This window comes from Salvia splendens, chromosome 16 (genome assembly GCF_004379255.2).
Source record: "Salvia splendens isolate huo1 chromosome 16, SspV2, whole genome shotgun sequence".
NCBI lineage: Eukaryota > Viridiplantae > Streptophyta > Magnoliopsida > Lamiales > Lamiaceae > Salvia > Salvia splendens.
Genome location: NC_056047.1, coordinates 11114665 through 11129162, shown reverse-complemented (window position 1 = coordinate 11129162; position 14498 = coordinate 11114665). Strand labels below are relative to the sequence as shown.

The window sequence follows — 14498 nt, the reverse complement described above, 5'->3', positions numbered from 1 at the left end:
CAACTGCCAGCACTTTCTCAACCGAAGACCACATAGAGCATAGACGAAGCAATGTAAAGTAATGAGTGCCCCAACGAGTGTCCCCTGGCCTTACCAAACTAGTTTCTTGATTTTTACCTCTTCCAGTTATCACTTCTCCAACGTCAAGTTGTTCAACTAATCTTTCATGTTGCAATTGCCTAAGTTGGTCCTTTCTCTTACAAGATGCCCCAGCCATATTCACAATCATGGAGACATAGGTAAAAAGATCATTCACAACTCTAATGCCCTTAGCCACCGCAACAATAATTAATTGGAGTTGATGAGAAAAACAATGGATATACATGGCATATGGATTCTCTTGCAATATTAAGGATTTCAATCCATTAAACTCACCTCGCATATTAGAAGCTCCATCGTATCCTTGCCCTTTCACTTTAGATAGAGATAAATTATGCTTCACCAATAAATCATCAATAGCGCATTTCAAAGAATGAGATGTAGTGTCAGTTACATGCACGATCCCAATAAATCGCTCAATCACATATCCTTCATTATTCAAATATCTTAAAACAACTCCCATCTACTCCTTCAATGAAACGTCTCGAGCCTCATCAACCAAAAGAGTGAAAACTTTATCTCCAATATCATTAACTATGGCAAGTGTGACCTCTGAAGCACAAGCATTTGCTAAATCCTTTTGAATACTAGGAGAATACATTTGATTGTTACCAGGAGCATTTATACCCAAAGTTTTGGAAACATCATCGTTAAGCAGACTAAACCATACAAGTAACTCAAGGAAATTACCTCGATTTGAAGAATCACTTGACTCATCATGTCCACGAAAAGATAATCCCTGCTTTAAGAGAAACCGAGTCACATTCAATGAAGTTGTCAACCGAACACGATATGCAACTTCCTTCTCACGGGTATTTGACCGTAATATACTTGCCACACTGTTCCTTTGATCTTGAAAAGCTTCAAGCTGAATTCTAGCATTATTGTGACAACTATTCACAGCCCCAACATGAAAATTGAATCTTTCTAATGCATTTTTCCAGTTGCTACAACCTGTCTTTGTAAAAGCATCATCTGATTGCCGACTTCCTTTATCTGACTTCTTGAAAAGGTAGCACCAAAAGCAAAAAGCTGCATCATTTGATACACTATACTCTAACCATGTATACTTTTTAAACCAAACATCTTGAAAACTACTTTCTTGAATACCATATTTCTTGTTACGATACTTATGTCCAATTGGTTGGCAAGGACCCTTATTCAAGTACTCTCTTCGTACTCTATCACGAATTGCAACATTGAACTCTTCAATTGGTTTACGTTTTCCTGGATCACCAACAATATCATTCAGATTCAATTCGACTTCTATTTGGGGCTGATTTTTAATTGCTTCAACAATTGGTTCACTTGGAGAAGAAAAGTCATCCTGACGCTTTCTTTTGAAGAAGCGTTTTATCTTCTACGGTTCAACCTAAGCAATAATTATTGGAATACAACATTAGTTTATATCCATAAATTGCCAACACCACACCAAACACATAACATAACACAATTAAAATAATGAAGTCCTATCATTTATAACCATTCTCTTAATTCTTAAAATCCTAAAAAAACAGGGGATGAAATTATAATTAACCTCATTAAATTCCCTACCTTGCAATTTGTGTAGAAATTTCTCAAATCTCAACTCTCAATCACTTGCCATTCCCCAATCGCCAGAACCTCCGGAAGAGACGCCTCTTTGAAGGCTGAAGAGTGAAGTCTGAACTGAAACCCTTGTTGAGTTGTTGCCCGCCGTTCTCTCTTCTTTTAAAATTGTTGTGCACAAATTTTCTGATATTTATTTTTAAAAACGTGTGTATCTAACACTATTTAAAGTAATACTACTAACACTTTTATAAGTTAGAAAGTAGAAGCACTTTTATAAGTTAGAAAGTAGAAACGTGTGCTAGTGCCACTATTACTATTAGGTGGTGGGGTCACTTTGACTCTAGTCTCTATATTACTATTATTTAACTTATTAGGTGGTGGAGTAATAAATTTCATCTTCTTCTTCACAGAGTCATCCGCTTGATCTGCAAATTTTTACTTCTTTGATCTTTCATTAATTTCAGCCCTTTCTATCAATCATTTCAAGATAATTTATTCTACAATAGCACCACTTTAATAAGGGCTTAACATGATTTTCTAAAAATTTTAAAAATTTATAAATAGAAAATAAAAATTGGGTAAGGGCTTAAGCCCTACCCTCTTACCAAGTAGATCCGCCCCTGGTCGTGCAGTCCTCCGCGCCCACAATTTTTCAATTAAATCCTTTTGGAGTCGAATATGAGCTTCCACTTGGCGCATGTCGGCATGTGCTTGGAGGCGGCCGACTTCATCGTGAGGTACCCTACTTCGTACGTTGGGGGCGGCCACGCCGTGGCTTGGACCGGCTTCATTATCGTCGTTGGCCCAACTAGTCAGTTGTACACCTTCATCTTCGACAATCATGTTGTGCATGATAATACAGATGTACATTATATCAGCAATGCAGTCGACATGCCACAAACGCGTTGGACCCCTAATTGCCGCCCATCGAGACTGGAGCACACCAAATGCGCGTTCCACGTCCTTGCGCGCCGACTCCTGCCGTTCCGCAAAGTAGACCTTCCTCTCATCTGATGCGCACCTGATCGTCTTCACAAAGACGGGCCACCTAGGGTATATCCCATCCGCCAAGTAGTAGCCCATATCATGCTGGTTCCTATTGCCGATAAAACTGATGGTTGAACCGACGCCGTGGCACTGCTCGTTGAAAAGGGGCGACGAGATAAGGACGTTGAGGTCGTTGTTCGACCCGACTATCCCAAAATATGCATGCCAAATCCACAGTCGGTAATCAGCTACGGCCTCGAGGATCATCGTGGGATTCTTTCCCTTGTAGCCGGTCGTGTAAAACCTTTCCAGGCAGCAAGGCAGTTCTTCCACTCCCGATCCATACAATCTATGCTGCCTAACATACCCGGGAACCCAAAACAAGTGGTGCGAATGAAAATGAAGTGCAAATCGCGTATATACAGTATTACGAAAATTAAATTAAAAAAATTAAAAAATCAGCTGGCCGATCGCTCGTCTATCGGGAGCCTGCAATGGCGGCTAGCCGATCGGCGAGCGCATCGGCCAGCGCTCGGGAATCGGCGTGCGCTCGCCGATTTGGCGCTGGCCGGCTGCAATGGTTCGGCGAGCGGACCGGCCAGCGCCGGGAATCGGCTAGCCGGTCCGCTCGCCGCCATTGTGGATGCTCTTAGATCCTTACACTAATGCATTTAATTTAATAAGTTTTTATACTTTTATATGTAATTTAATTTGATCTTTATTTAACGCATTATAGATTTGTAATCGGTAATATTAATTCATTTTTTCAATGATCTTAAGTTAATGTTGCAACTTAATTAATTTCAAAAATAAAGTGAGAAAAAAATTAACTTTAATTAACATAATAAAATTAATTAGATTCTAAAATTATTAAAATAAAGATCCAATCAAATTTCAAAATATAAAAACTTTTTAAATAACAATAAATTAGTATAAGAATCTAATGATATAAAAATTATTAAAAGAATATAACAAACAAATTGCATTGGTCTAATGACCTAAGGAACTAAAATATTGTAAAAGGATCTAATATAATTAAATGTATTAATACAAGGAGTTATAAATGTGTTTTGCATTTAATAATAGTACTTCCTCCCTCTTATAAAAATATGTGAACTTTTTATTTATTTTTGTTTGTTTCATATAAATATGAACATTTTCATTTATGCAAAGTTGTCCCAACATATTATCCATATACATCATTATATTTACAACTGATATCACCCGAGCCCACCATTAAAAGCTAATAGTTAATTGGATCTTATTATCCACCAACACTATTTTAACTATATTTCTTCTCACCTCTCTCACTCTATCAATTGTACATTAATTTCCGTGACATGTCAAATGCATATATTTTTTATGAGAAAAAGGGAGTAGTAATGTGAATGAACTACTACAACCACCCCTACAGTTTACATTTAAAACCACGTACTGTAATTAATTGAGTAAGATGTAATGATAATTAAAATTATCCAAAAAAATAAATAAATATTTACAATATTATATACAAAGTAAATTGTACTCCACTTTAATCGTGAAAATTAATATTTAGGTATTGGTGTATTTATATGGTCTATATTGTTTTCGTTGAATTACTCCCTGAATACTTATTTTATTATATACATATCTATTTTCAAATTTTATAAAAAATAATTAAATTTTAACAATAACTTTAAATGTGTGTATATAAACACATGCCTACCATTAAGACATGAACAATAAAATTCTAATGGTATATTGGAAGCATTTAGATTGCATTATAATTACTTTCTAATAGTATACTAGAAGCATTTAGATTGCATTACAATTACTCCATTTGTCCCAGGCAACCATTTTGGTATGTCCCACAATAAAAGTCTTATTTCACTTTTATTATAAATAGTAATTGAGTCCTAGTATACTCCCGCAACTTATTTCATTTATACTCCCTCCGTCCGCGAATAGGAGTCCCGTTTTTCCATTTTAGTCCGCCTGCAAATAGGAGTCCCGGTTCACTTTTACCATAAATGATAATAGGGTCCCACATTCCACTAACTCATTCCACTCACATTTCATTTAAAACTAATATATACAAGTGAGACCCTTATTCCATTAACTTTTTTCCACCTACTTTTCTTAACATTTCTTAAAACTCGTGCCGCCAAGAAATAGGACTCCTAAGGGTTCCTAATAGGAACCCTAATAGGACTCCTAATGGCGGACGAATGAAGTATTTTATTATAAAACTAATATATATAAGTAGTAGGAATATTTATATTCCACTAAATTATTCAACTTGTTTTTTCTTTACATTTTTAAAATCCATGCCATAAGTACAAGAATCTTATTATGAAACCGAGGAAAGCACTATCTATATTCTTTATTAATAGAGACATTTTTTTCATAAAATTTAAGAATAGTGTATTTGGACGGTGAATAAAGTAAAAAAAACTAAAATAAGAAAAATATCAATAGAATAAAATAAAAGAAAGAGTAAGTTTTGCCAAAATATAAAAATGACAAAATTATGAAGTAACTTCCTGAAATAAATTGACACTGTTAACAAAACATAGAATTGAGGGAGTAATAATTAAGATTAATAAAAAAAAATTCCGTAGTCAGGTTACTGAATCTCTAACAACTGTAGTATCGCCTTTTCTCAGAATTTTCTGTTACACTTTTGGGGATTCCAACTCCCACCTGTCATCATACTCATGATTAACAATAATACCTAATAAAAAACAAAAGAATACTATACTTGGTAACAATTTCATTCTTAAATAGATCGATCGGCCAACCTAGCTTATTACGTTTAACTACTATACAATAACAACAAAATCAGAAGATGAGTTGCTACCACAAGCCTCTGCAACCACCGCCTTCCCTGCCCCCTTTTGCTCACATGCATTTTTATCTATATGCCAACACATCTCAATTTTAATAACAGTTCAAAATTATAACGAGATTGTCACGTTACAAACCATAAACACAATTTTGTAGCATAGCAAATTCAACAAGAGTTTCCACAGCTCAAGCACAGGAAGAAACGCGCACTCATCAAGAAACTCATGAATAAAATCTCAAAAAAAAAGGACAAAAAGTATCAATTTCTATGTGCTCATGAAGCAAACTGCCGAGATTAGTTCTGATTACATCAAGGACTATCTCTAACTCTAAGCAGGAAAAAAAAGGAAAATTAGTTCCATATGATCCATCAAACTTTCTTCTTTTACATGCCGAATATTATATTTTAGTAAAGCTCATCATCAGGCTTGCTATTGCACAAACACCTATATCTCTCTCTTCCCACACTTTATTTTGTCCACACCTCCAATTAGTTTTTGCCTCGAAGATCCAGAAAATCTACATTCAAAACTTTGATCAGAACGATTTCTGGGCCTCAGCAAGCAACTTGTTGAAGTCCCAGTCATCAACATTCGGGAACACAACTGCAGCGCCCACAGCACACACCGCCAGAGTAAAGAGCACAGCTTTCACGCAGCCAAGCCCACTGGAGAGCCTTCCTGATATTGTCTTACAGTATTTATCAGCCTCCTTGAATAGAGCTTGGCGAGCAGCATCAGCTCCGTCATTCAAGGTTTTCTCATTCTGCAAATTGAAGCAATAGAAATAATAAGCTAGATGCCTTTCAGTGTCTTTGTCAAGGATGTATGCAATATATGTCTAGAAGATAAATGTATTGCAAACCTTGTGCATGAAACTCTTCAGAGTATCCCTGACTTGAAGAGAAGACTGTTTTGATGAAAAATTCTTCCAATTCTCAGCAAGTTTTTTCAAGGCAGCAACACTAACCTCTATGTTATCAGCATAAACCGTATCCTGAGGAAATCAAATGTAGAATCAGTGACTGGATCTCAACCCAAAGTGAGGAAAACATATAAAGTGGTGGACGTAAAATCAGAGGATCAGCCCCAAGAGAAGTGGAGAACATGACAGCTCTTGTCAATTTATGTCTCAATTAAAGAAGCTTATTACAGGTCATCAAGTAGAAAATTAAAGATTAGAGCGTCTCAATTATTCAAAATGATAGGAAATGAAGAACTATTTCCTATAAACTACTTTCTTGCATGTGGGGAAAAGATGTAGGCCTTTTTCTTGTTCAGTTGTGTAGCGAAACAACCATAGATAGCTAATAGATATACAATCACATTAGTAAGTTTCTAGATTCAGTCCATAGAGAAAATTAAGTCTTACCCATTGCTTCAAACAATCAGGATTCTGCTTCAAACACCATATAAAGATGCTACTTGCTTCCTCAGATAGTGCAGGGATCCCTACAAAGCACTATTTCGTCAAATCCTCTTTTTATTGATTCTTAGCTACCTCTCAATAAAGTACACAAAAAGTAGTTATACCTTCTCCAGCTGTTTTCACAATTAAAGTTTGTATCTGCAGTGACACTTGCTTCATTGCTTTGCTTCCAGGTGAACCAGCAAGAGCAACATCTTTCAAAAGTGGGTAGATTGCCTCAAATCTTTCAGTGGCCTATTACACAGAATGACAGAAATTATCAAAAAGCACGTCAAGAAGATAACACAACCCAACAACTAATTTCTTATGACAAGAGTATCTTGAGAAACTCCTATTACCTTAACTCGGGCAGAAGGTGCAGGAAATGTTACGCGTAACAACAGGTCAAGTGCTGCAGGTGGAATCAGGCGCTCACCCTTTCTAGCAGCATTGTTTACTAATATGCTACGAGCTTTAGGAGCGGCTAGAATTCTGATATACAGATATGTGGATGTGGTCAGTTGGAAAATACAGCGTAGAGTAGAGAAACAGAAGCTGTAAGTGTTTAGAGGGGATTCAAGATTCATACCTTTCTACTAACTGCAAAACCAAGTCCCTAGTATGTGGATTAGATCCAGATTTCCCTCCAAGTATTGGCAAAATCTGACGTGACCATAGATACAATCCTACAGCTATATCTACTTGGCTTGCCTACACAAAAGAGTTATTTCAGCGTGAAATACGAAATCACAGGAGACAAAGACCACATCATTTTTTAAATGGGTAAATATATAACAACTCACCTGCACTATCATCCATATTAGAACTGGAAGCTTATCTTGCCCTTGATATTTCGAGTTTTCGCTCAACTTTGGCAACAGGTTAATCAGCACATCAGGTTTACAGCGTAATACCATTGCTAGAACCAAAAATATAGCAACCTGAAATATCCAGAATATAGAAAATGGACCGCCCAGTATAATATAAGAGAAAAACTGCTGGATTGATAGATAACTTGCACAGGTAAGATGACAAGATGCAAAATGATTCAAGTACCAGTACATTCATCCTGAAAATACAATGCAAATAAATACTTGTTTTGAAAGTGAAATTCAAAATTTTCTTTTAGAAGATGAACTAGGGAAGTATACAAATTGTAGTGACATGCACATCCTTCCCCTCATCAGGATCCATAAATATTGTGAAAAAATAATAATAGTACTAGTAATTAAACATCACTTTTTGAAAGGCTCTCTGATCTCAATCAAATTCAATAATGAGTAAGATGAGATACTAGAGGCAACTGACAGCTAATGCACAAACTCATCTGTTAAGCTCCACCCTCACAGTTAGAAATGTGACACACTGTACTTTGTAACTAGGGGGGGGGCAATCTATATGTTCCATAACAGATAAAATAAGCTAAGTAAACTGAATATCCAATCTTAGACTCAAAACTGCTTCAATAGCTGAGGCCAGTGGCTTCAGGAGCATGAATATCGACAGCTTCTCTATATGTGGTCAACATCATAAACTGATAATCAAACATGCATGTATAAATGCACAAAAGGTAAAAAAATCAATAATTTACAATGTACTAAGAATGGCAAACCATGTAACAAAGGAAGAAACTGTGCCAGGCAAAGATAGTTAATGCAGAATAACAGGGATACACTCCCTATCAGTTGGTTCTTAAATAGATGGTTCATGGTTGTGTTAGCAATAAAAAAGATTTGTAAACTTACTTGAGACTTTGAAGATGCTGCATTCACTCCTTTCTTCGAAACTTTAGTCCCACATTGTTGAGCAGCCATATCTGCCAGAATGCTATCTAATGACCAGAGTACAAAGGTTCCTAAAGCCTCAAAAGAACGTTGATTGATCCAATCAACTGATGCCTTGTAAACAGCTTCGGATATATAAGAAAAAGGGACCTGCTTGCAGAAAATTGATTAGTGTAAAATTAGAAGGCTCCTGTAATCCGTTATATCCTCAACACATCCATTAAAAAGTAGTGATAACAGAAATAGAAGCTATATCCATGCATTAGATTCATAACTAATTCAACATACAAAAGAGTACATCTTTAGTTACAAAGTTTCAGCCTTTTCAGATCAACCTAGAGAAAAGGGAAGCACTGATAGTTTAAATAGCAGAGCACAACTCGAAGACCTCTTTTTTATCAAAAGCAAATGAAAGTTCTTAATTACGGATCCGAACCAGAGTAAGAAAAGGGTCCATGATAGGGCTGGAAACTGACCATTATGATAACATATACTAACATAGGGCTCAGGGTGGTTCTCAAATTTAAAATTTTCAGTCTATAAGTGAATAAATGCATTTGCTTTCATGATCCATAAAGATGTCAATTAGCTGGACCGGAATACATAGTTATCCCTACATGCAATATGGTAAAAGGTTCCGAATTTTAAGCATAACTGATCGAGTAACATGCTAATAGTACTACATAAAATCTGACCAACTCACATCGGCAGTCTTCGCCACGGGAGACTCCCTGAACAACTTAAGCCACGGGAACTGCGACGCACTCACGGCAGAAAATGCACGCCCAAAGTAATCCGCAAACCTCATCAACTGAATATCCTGCTGCCCTTCATACGATTCCTATCACAAACAAAAAAAATATAAAGTCAATACTTTTAAAATCAAATAAAGTAGGAAACAAATTCAGATCCAATAAGAGCAGAAAAATACCGAAACACTAGAAAGAAAGGCGACGAGGTCATCGGCATCGATTTTAGCTGCAGCCTCGGATACAGTAACTTTAGGCTTCTTAACCTTCTTCTGCTTCTCCTTCTTAGTCACCTCCACCGCATTACTCTTAACATCAGCATCGCTGCTGAGATCGTCTTCGTCCTCATCCCTTCCGCGGTTATTCCTCGATCGCGCCGCCCTGTCAATGTCGTCGTCGTCGTAAACCGCGGCGGCGCGCTGCGCCTCCAATTTCCGGCGGCGCTCCTCCGCGTGCTTCTCCAAGCCCTTGAAAACGCTGTTCTTATCCGGCGCGATTGCAGATCCGTTAGGCAGCTTTGAGGAATCGGCGGCGGCGGCTTTCTTGTTCTGGTTTTTCCGCTGTTTCTTCGCGGTGACCTTCTGCCAGCCGTGGTTGCTGTCGTCGGAGTGGCTGATTGGGTCCGGGATCGAGGAGAAAGATTTATCTTCTTCCATTGGTAGAGAGAGAGAGAGAGAGAGTTGGAGTGAGAAAGAGTGTCGATCGAAACGAGGGAAATCAGACGGAGAGCGGATCGGAGAATAGACGGTCTGAGCGTGCGAGCGAGTGGCCTAATAGTGGTTGGGTGTGAAACGGAAATGGGCCCACTACTCGCCCAAATTACGATATTGCCACTGCTGGATATGCATGCGCATTTGTTAGGAATTTAGTATGAGTATGAAAATTCTACATTTAATTTGCTGGATTCCATACCCGATTCCTTGTTTTTCTTGAATTTCAATTCCAATGCTTATTGTATGAATTATGGAATAAGTATATTACTACGAATTATTTAATTATATCTTTTGAATCTTAATGTTTAATGAGATTATGGGTTTTACAGTAGTACAGTAGTGTTAATTAGTAACATGTATAATTGAAAGTAATACTAGTTTCAAAAGGCAATAATTAGTCAATTTTTTCTGACAAAAATATCTCATAACATGTATAATTTTTTCCTTTACTATATGGCTGTCAAATAAGACAATTATCGTACACTTGGTTCAACATTATTCACACTTTCAATAATAAGCATATTTATGTTTAAAAGTATGCAATTTTTTGTAACTACATAAAACATGAAATGTCTACTAATGACAAAATAATAATGAATTTTTTTAATAACTCTATCTATATGATCCTTTTTCCCCTTAAATCGATAGCAGTAGAATTTTATATGCCTCTCCTTATTACTCCTCTTACATGGGTGTGAATAACAAAAAAATAAAAATAATAATACTATCTGTAATGGTGAAATAACATTTAAATTAATATTCTTAGTTTTCAAATAGGGTCCCTCAATGTCAATGACAAATCAATGCATTTATCGTTTTAATGAATCAAAGCAAATCAATGCATTTATCGTTTCAATGAATTACTATTATGCACGTTTTTGCATATTCTGTAACTTGTAAGGTTTGGATAAAAAATTTTCCTCCTAAACAACGAGTTTTTTGGTACTACTCCTAGTATTTAAAATTTGGGGGGTGTGAAATAGAGCTAGGATTACTCCATCCGTCCCTAATAATTTATTACTATTTGATCTGACACGAATTTTAAAAAATATAATAAAAAGTCAGTTCAGTTATTGGTATGTGAATCCTACTTCTATATATTAATTTTATAATAAAATGTGAGAGAAATTGAGTTAGTGGAATGAGAGGCCCATTATTTTCTTTGGTACTAAACAGCGGGTAACATCCGAAACAATTTAACGAATATAAGAAATACTTGATCTATCATGAAGAAGCCAACTATGAATGCCTTGTGGCCGGCCCATTGTTAAAAGTGATACTAAAAGTGAAGTGCGACAAATTTAGAAATTGATGAAAATGGATAAAAATGACAAAATTTTAATCACGGATGAAGTATATCTTTTGCTAGCGTATGCTCTTTTTAAGCAATTAGGCCCATAGCTCCACTCTTGTGTAATACTACTAGTATATATGTTTACACCTTGTATACGTAAAAATATAGGATGAAATTTAAAATATTAAATTATAAACACAGTATTTAATTTAATTTGTGCCAAAGCTTTAATGAGGCGTAATTAATATTTATAACGGCACCTTAGATTGTATGTAGAGGGTGAAGATTATGGTTAGAGGATAATGGATATGTATCTACCTATGAGTCTAGAATCATGTAAAATACTGTTCACGTATTTTTTTTCTTCAGCCTACTTATTTTGCCACACCCCTCAAAACAGCCAAACTACCAACTGAGAGAATTATTTTTTTTCTTCAGCTAATTAATGCATCTCACTTCTACTATGCACTAATATTAGAGCATCCATAATAGTGGACTAGCACGCGGACTAGCGGTATTAGAGCACCCATAATAGTGGACTAGCACGCGGACTAGCCGCTAGTCCGTGTGCTTGTCCACTATTGTGGACGGCGAGCGGCAGACGGACTAGCCAGACGGACAAGAGCTCGTCCGTCGGAATTGGCGCTAGTACGTGCGCTAATCCGTGCTTGTGGGCAGGCGACGGACAAGAGGTAGGACGTCCCCTTTTTTTACTTTTTTTTTTATTTATACTCAATATTTACAACTCATTGCACTTTATTTTTTTATATATTGATAAACACCAACAATTAAAATGAATTAATCGTATTTTTCAATTTATTTTATTGGCTAGGGCGTCGGCTAGTCCTAGTGCTTGTCCACTATTGTGCAGTGGGATATCCTAGTGATGTGCCAGTGGGGTGGGAAGTCCTAGTGACGTGACAAAAGATGTTTCTGGGATGTCCTAGTGCTAGTCCGTTGGGGAAGTCTTTCCTATTGTATGTAAACGAAAATCGAAGTTAGCTAAACATAGATCTTTTTTATATTATTTTTAATAAATGAAATGCATTAATGTAACTTTTCAGTTTATTTAGAAAAAAAAAGTAGAAGCTATAGTATTTAAAGTATAAACTATGCCATAAATATTTCCTTTTATAATGTCAAGCATAACAAAGAAATTAATTGAAATGCAGGTATAAGGGCTTAAAAGGTTCTAAGTTATCCCAATACGTTTTGTGTTACTATTTTGAACCAATAATTTCATTTCGACGGTACGCGTTATTTGTACATAATAATAACAATATCCATATAAAAGTAATAATGAATAAATAACAATAATTCTTTTTAAATGAACACCGACAAAAATTAAGTTTACAATAAAGAAATGAACTGTAAATTGGTGAATAGTGAATGGATGATGTATATTTGTGCTTGATACTTCATGAAATCAAATTGCATCATTTTGGGCTAAGTTTTAATTTGTACATTATTTTCACAATTTATTTGTCTGCACTTCTCAGCATACAGGTAAGACCATTCCTACTTATTTCAATCATTCGTTTATAATTTCTCTCTCTTAGCTAATAATCTTATTTTACTACCCTACTAAATGTGAATTTATGTTTAAGTAGTGAAACAATATATTATGTTTAATTTAATACTTATCCATGCTTAAAATAATAAAATCATTTCTTCATTTTTATTAATATTTGGTGAATATATAAACTTAATTGTATAATTTTTTAAATCATTTTATAAACATATATTTTAGTTTTAAATAAATAAAAATATAGTATACTGCGTATGAAACTTTAGTTTTATTCTTATCAAATTTGAATTACATGGTATTTCTATCATCTAACATTTACTATATGAAATTTGAAGCAATACGAACTCCTTAAAAAGTCTAATATTTTTTTACATTAAAAATAGTAGTACATGCTAAAAGAGCAATGAGAAAAGAGAGAAATAAGGTAAATTGAAATTATCACTTTGCCCTTAAAATTTAAATAGGTAAAATGTTAAAAATGAGAGATAAGTATAAGTAGAAATTATTACATTTGCCTTCAGGGCCGGACCTGAGGGGGGGCAAGTGGAGCGGCCGCCCTAGGCCCCCAAATTTGCAGGGCCCCTCCCTAGCCTCAGGTATATATATATATTATATATATATGTAAACCCATATATCATTTTCTACCTTTCTCTCTCTACAATTCGCTCCTCAACTAATTTTATGCTTTGGAATATCTCTCGCTCAAGAGTCATGTCGCCATGTCGGTATGCAATTGAAATTCGATTTTTTCTTCATTCGATTCTCTTTTGATTTATTTGAGCTCGTTTGTGGAATTGTGGTCCTTTCCCCCGTTATTTGCACTGGCAAAACTCTTCTTTTTTGTTGTATTTTGATTTGTTTGATCGATCGCCTGGCTTTGGGGTATATTTTCATAGGATTGGGCGTAGTCGACTGTTTATTTCTTCGATTGTTTGTTTATAACTGTTTATTTGTTTTCTCTTGTTATTTGTGTCAGCTAGGGGTGGCAAATCGTGCGTGTCGGGTCGTTATCGTGTCGACACGATAACGACACGAACACGATAACAACAAACACGAACACGACCCGTTAAGAAAACCTCAAACACGAACACGAACACGACACGAAACCCTCAGACACGAACACGACACGAACACGACACGAACCCATTAACGACACGAACCAATTCGGGTCAACACGACACAATAACAACACGTACACGAGATGACACGATAACGACTCGATAACAACACGACCTGATAACGGTTAAACCTATTAAAAATGAAAATAATAAGAATTAATAATATTAAAATATTATTTGTTAACGGATAACACGAACACGACACGAACCCGACACGAACACGACACGAACACGACACGAAATTTTCGTGTCCTTAACGGGTCGACCCGATAAGGACACGAACCCAATAAGCTCTGACCCAAACCCATTATTTTCGTGCCGGTTCGTGTCGTGTTATCGTGTCGTGTCAAAAATTGCCAGCCCTAGTGTCAGCTATCCAGATTCTCTGTTTTGAAGTCACTAAATGATACTGAATTAGAAGATTGTTGCACCAAATTTGCGA

The 14498-nt window shown here is 35.9% G+C and overlaps 2 protein-coding genes across 2 annotated transcripts; both read right to left on the bottom strand.

Moving 5' to 3' along the window:
• Window positions 1-562: 562 nt before the first annotated feature.
• On the bottom strand, window positions 563-1705 carry LOC121770178 (zinc finger MYM-type protein 1-like). Its single transcript, XM_042166959.1, has 2 exons — window positions 1699-1705; window positions 563-1326 (listed from the first exon to the last, which is right to left on the bottom strand). Exons 1-2 carry the CDS (start codon window positions 1703-1705, stop codon window positions 563-565), a joined length of 771 nt encoding a protein of 256 aa, XP_042022893.1.
• A 3968-nt stretch (window positions 1706-5673) lies between these two features.
• On the bottom strand, window positions 5674-10160 carry LOC121772351. The gene is made up of 10 exons (XM_042169417.1): window positions 9586-10160; window positions 9358-9495; window positions 8616-8804; window positions 7674-7811; window positions 7460-7581; window positions 7230-7362; window positions 6996-7125; window positions 6835-6914; window positions 6328-6459; window positions 5674-6228 (listed from the first exon to the last, which is right to left on the bottom strand). The coding sequence occupies exons 1-10, from the start codon at window positions 10057-10059 to the stop codon at window positions 6001-6003; spliced, it is 1764 nt and encodes a 587-aa protein (XP_042025351.1). The 5' UTR covers window positions 10060-10160; the 3' UTR covers window positions 5674-6000.
• Window positions 10161-14498: the final 4338 nt, after the last annotated feature.

What these genes read in the sequence shown, in the direction of transcription:
- LOC121772351 (XM_042169417.1), bottom strand. Translation starts at nt 10,059, where the DNA reads ATGGAAGAAGATAAATCTTTCTCCTCGATCCCGGACCCAATCAGCCAC. An exon ending in CAGCATCTTCAAAGTCTCAA is followed by an intron (nt 7,812 to 8,615) that starts GTAAGTTTACAA and finishes TGGATATTTCAG; the next exon opens with GTTGCTATATTTTTGGTTCT. An exon ending in TGAAGAGTTTCATGCACAAG is followed by an intron (nt 6,229 to 6,327) that starts GTTTGCAATACA and finishes TTCAATTTGCAG; the next exon opens with AATGAGAAAACCTTGAATGA.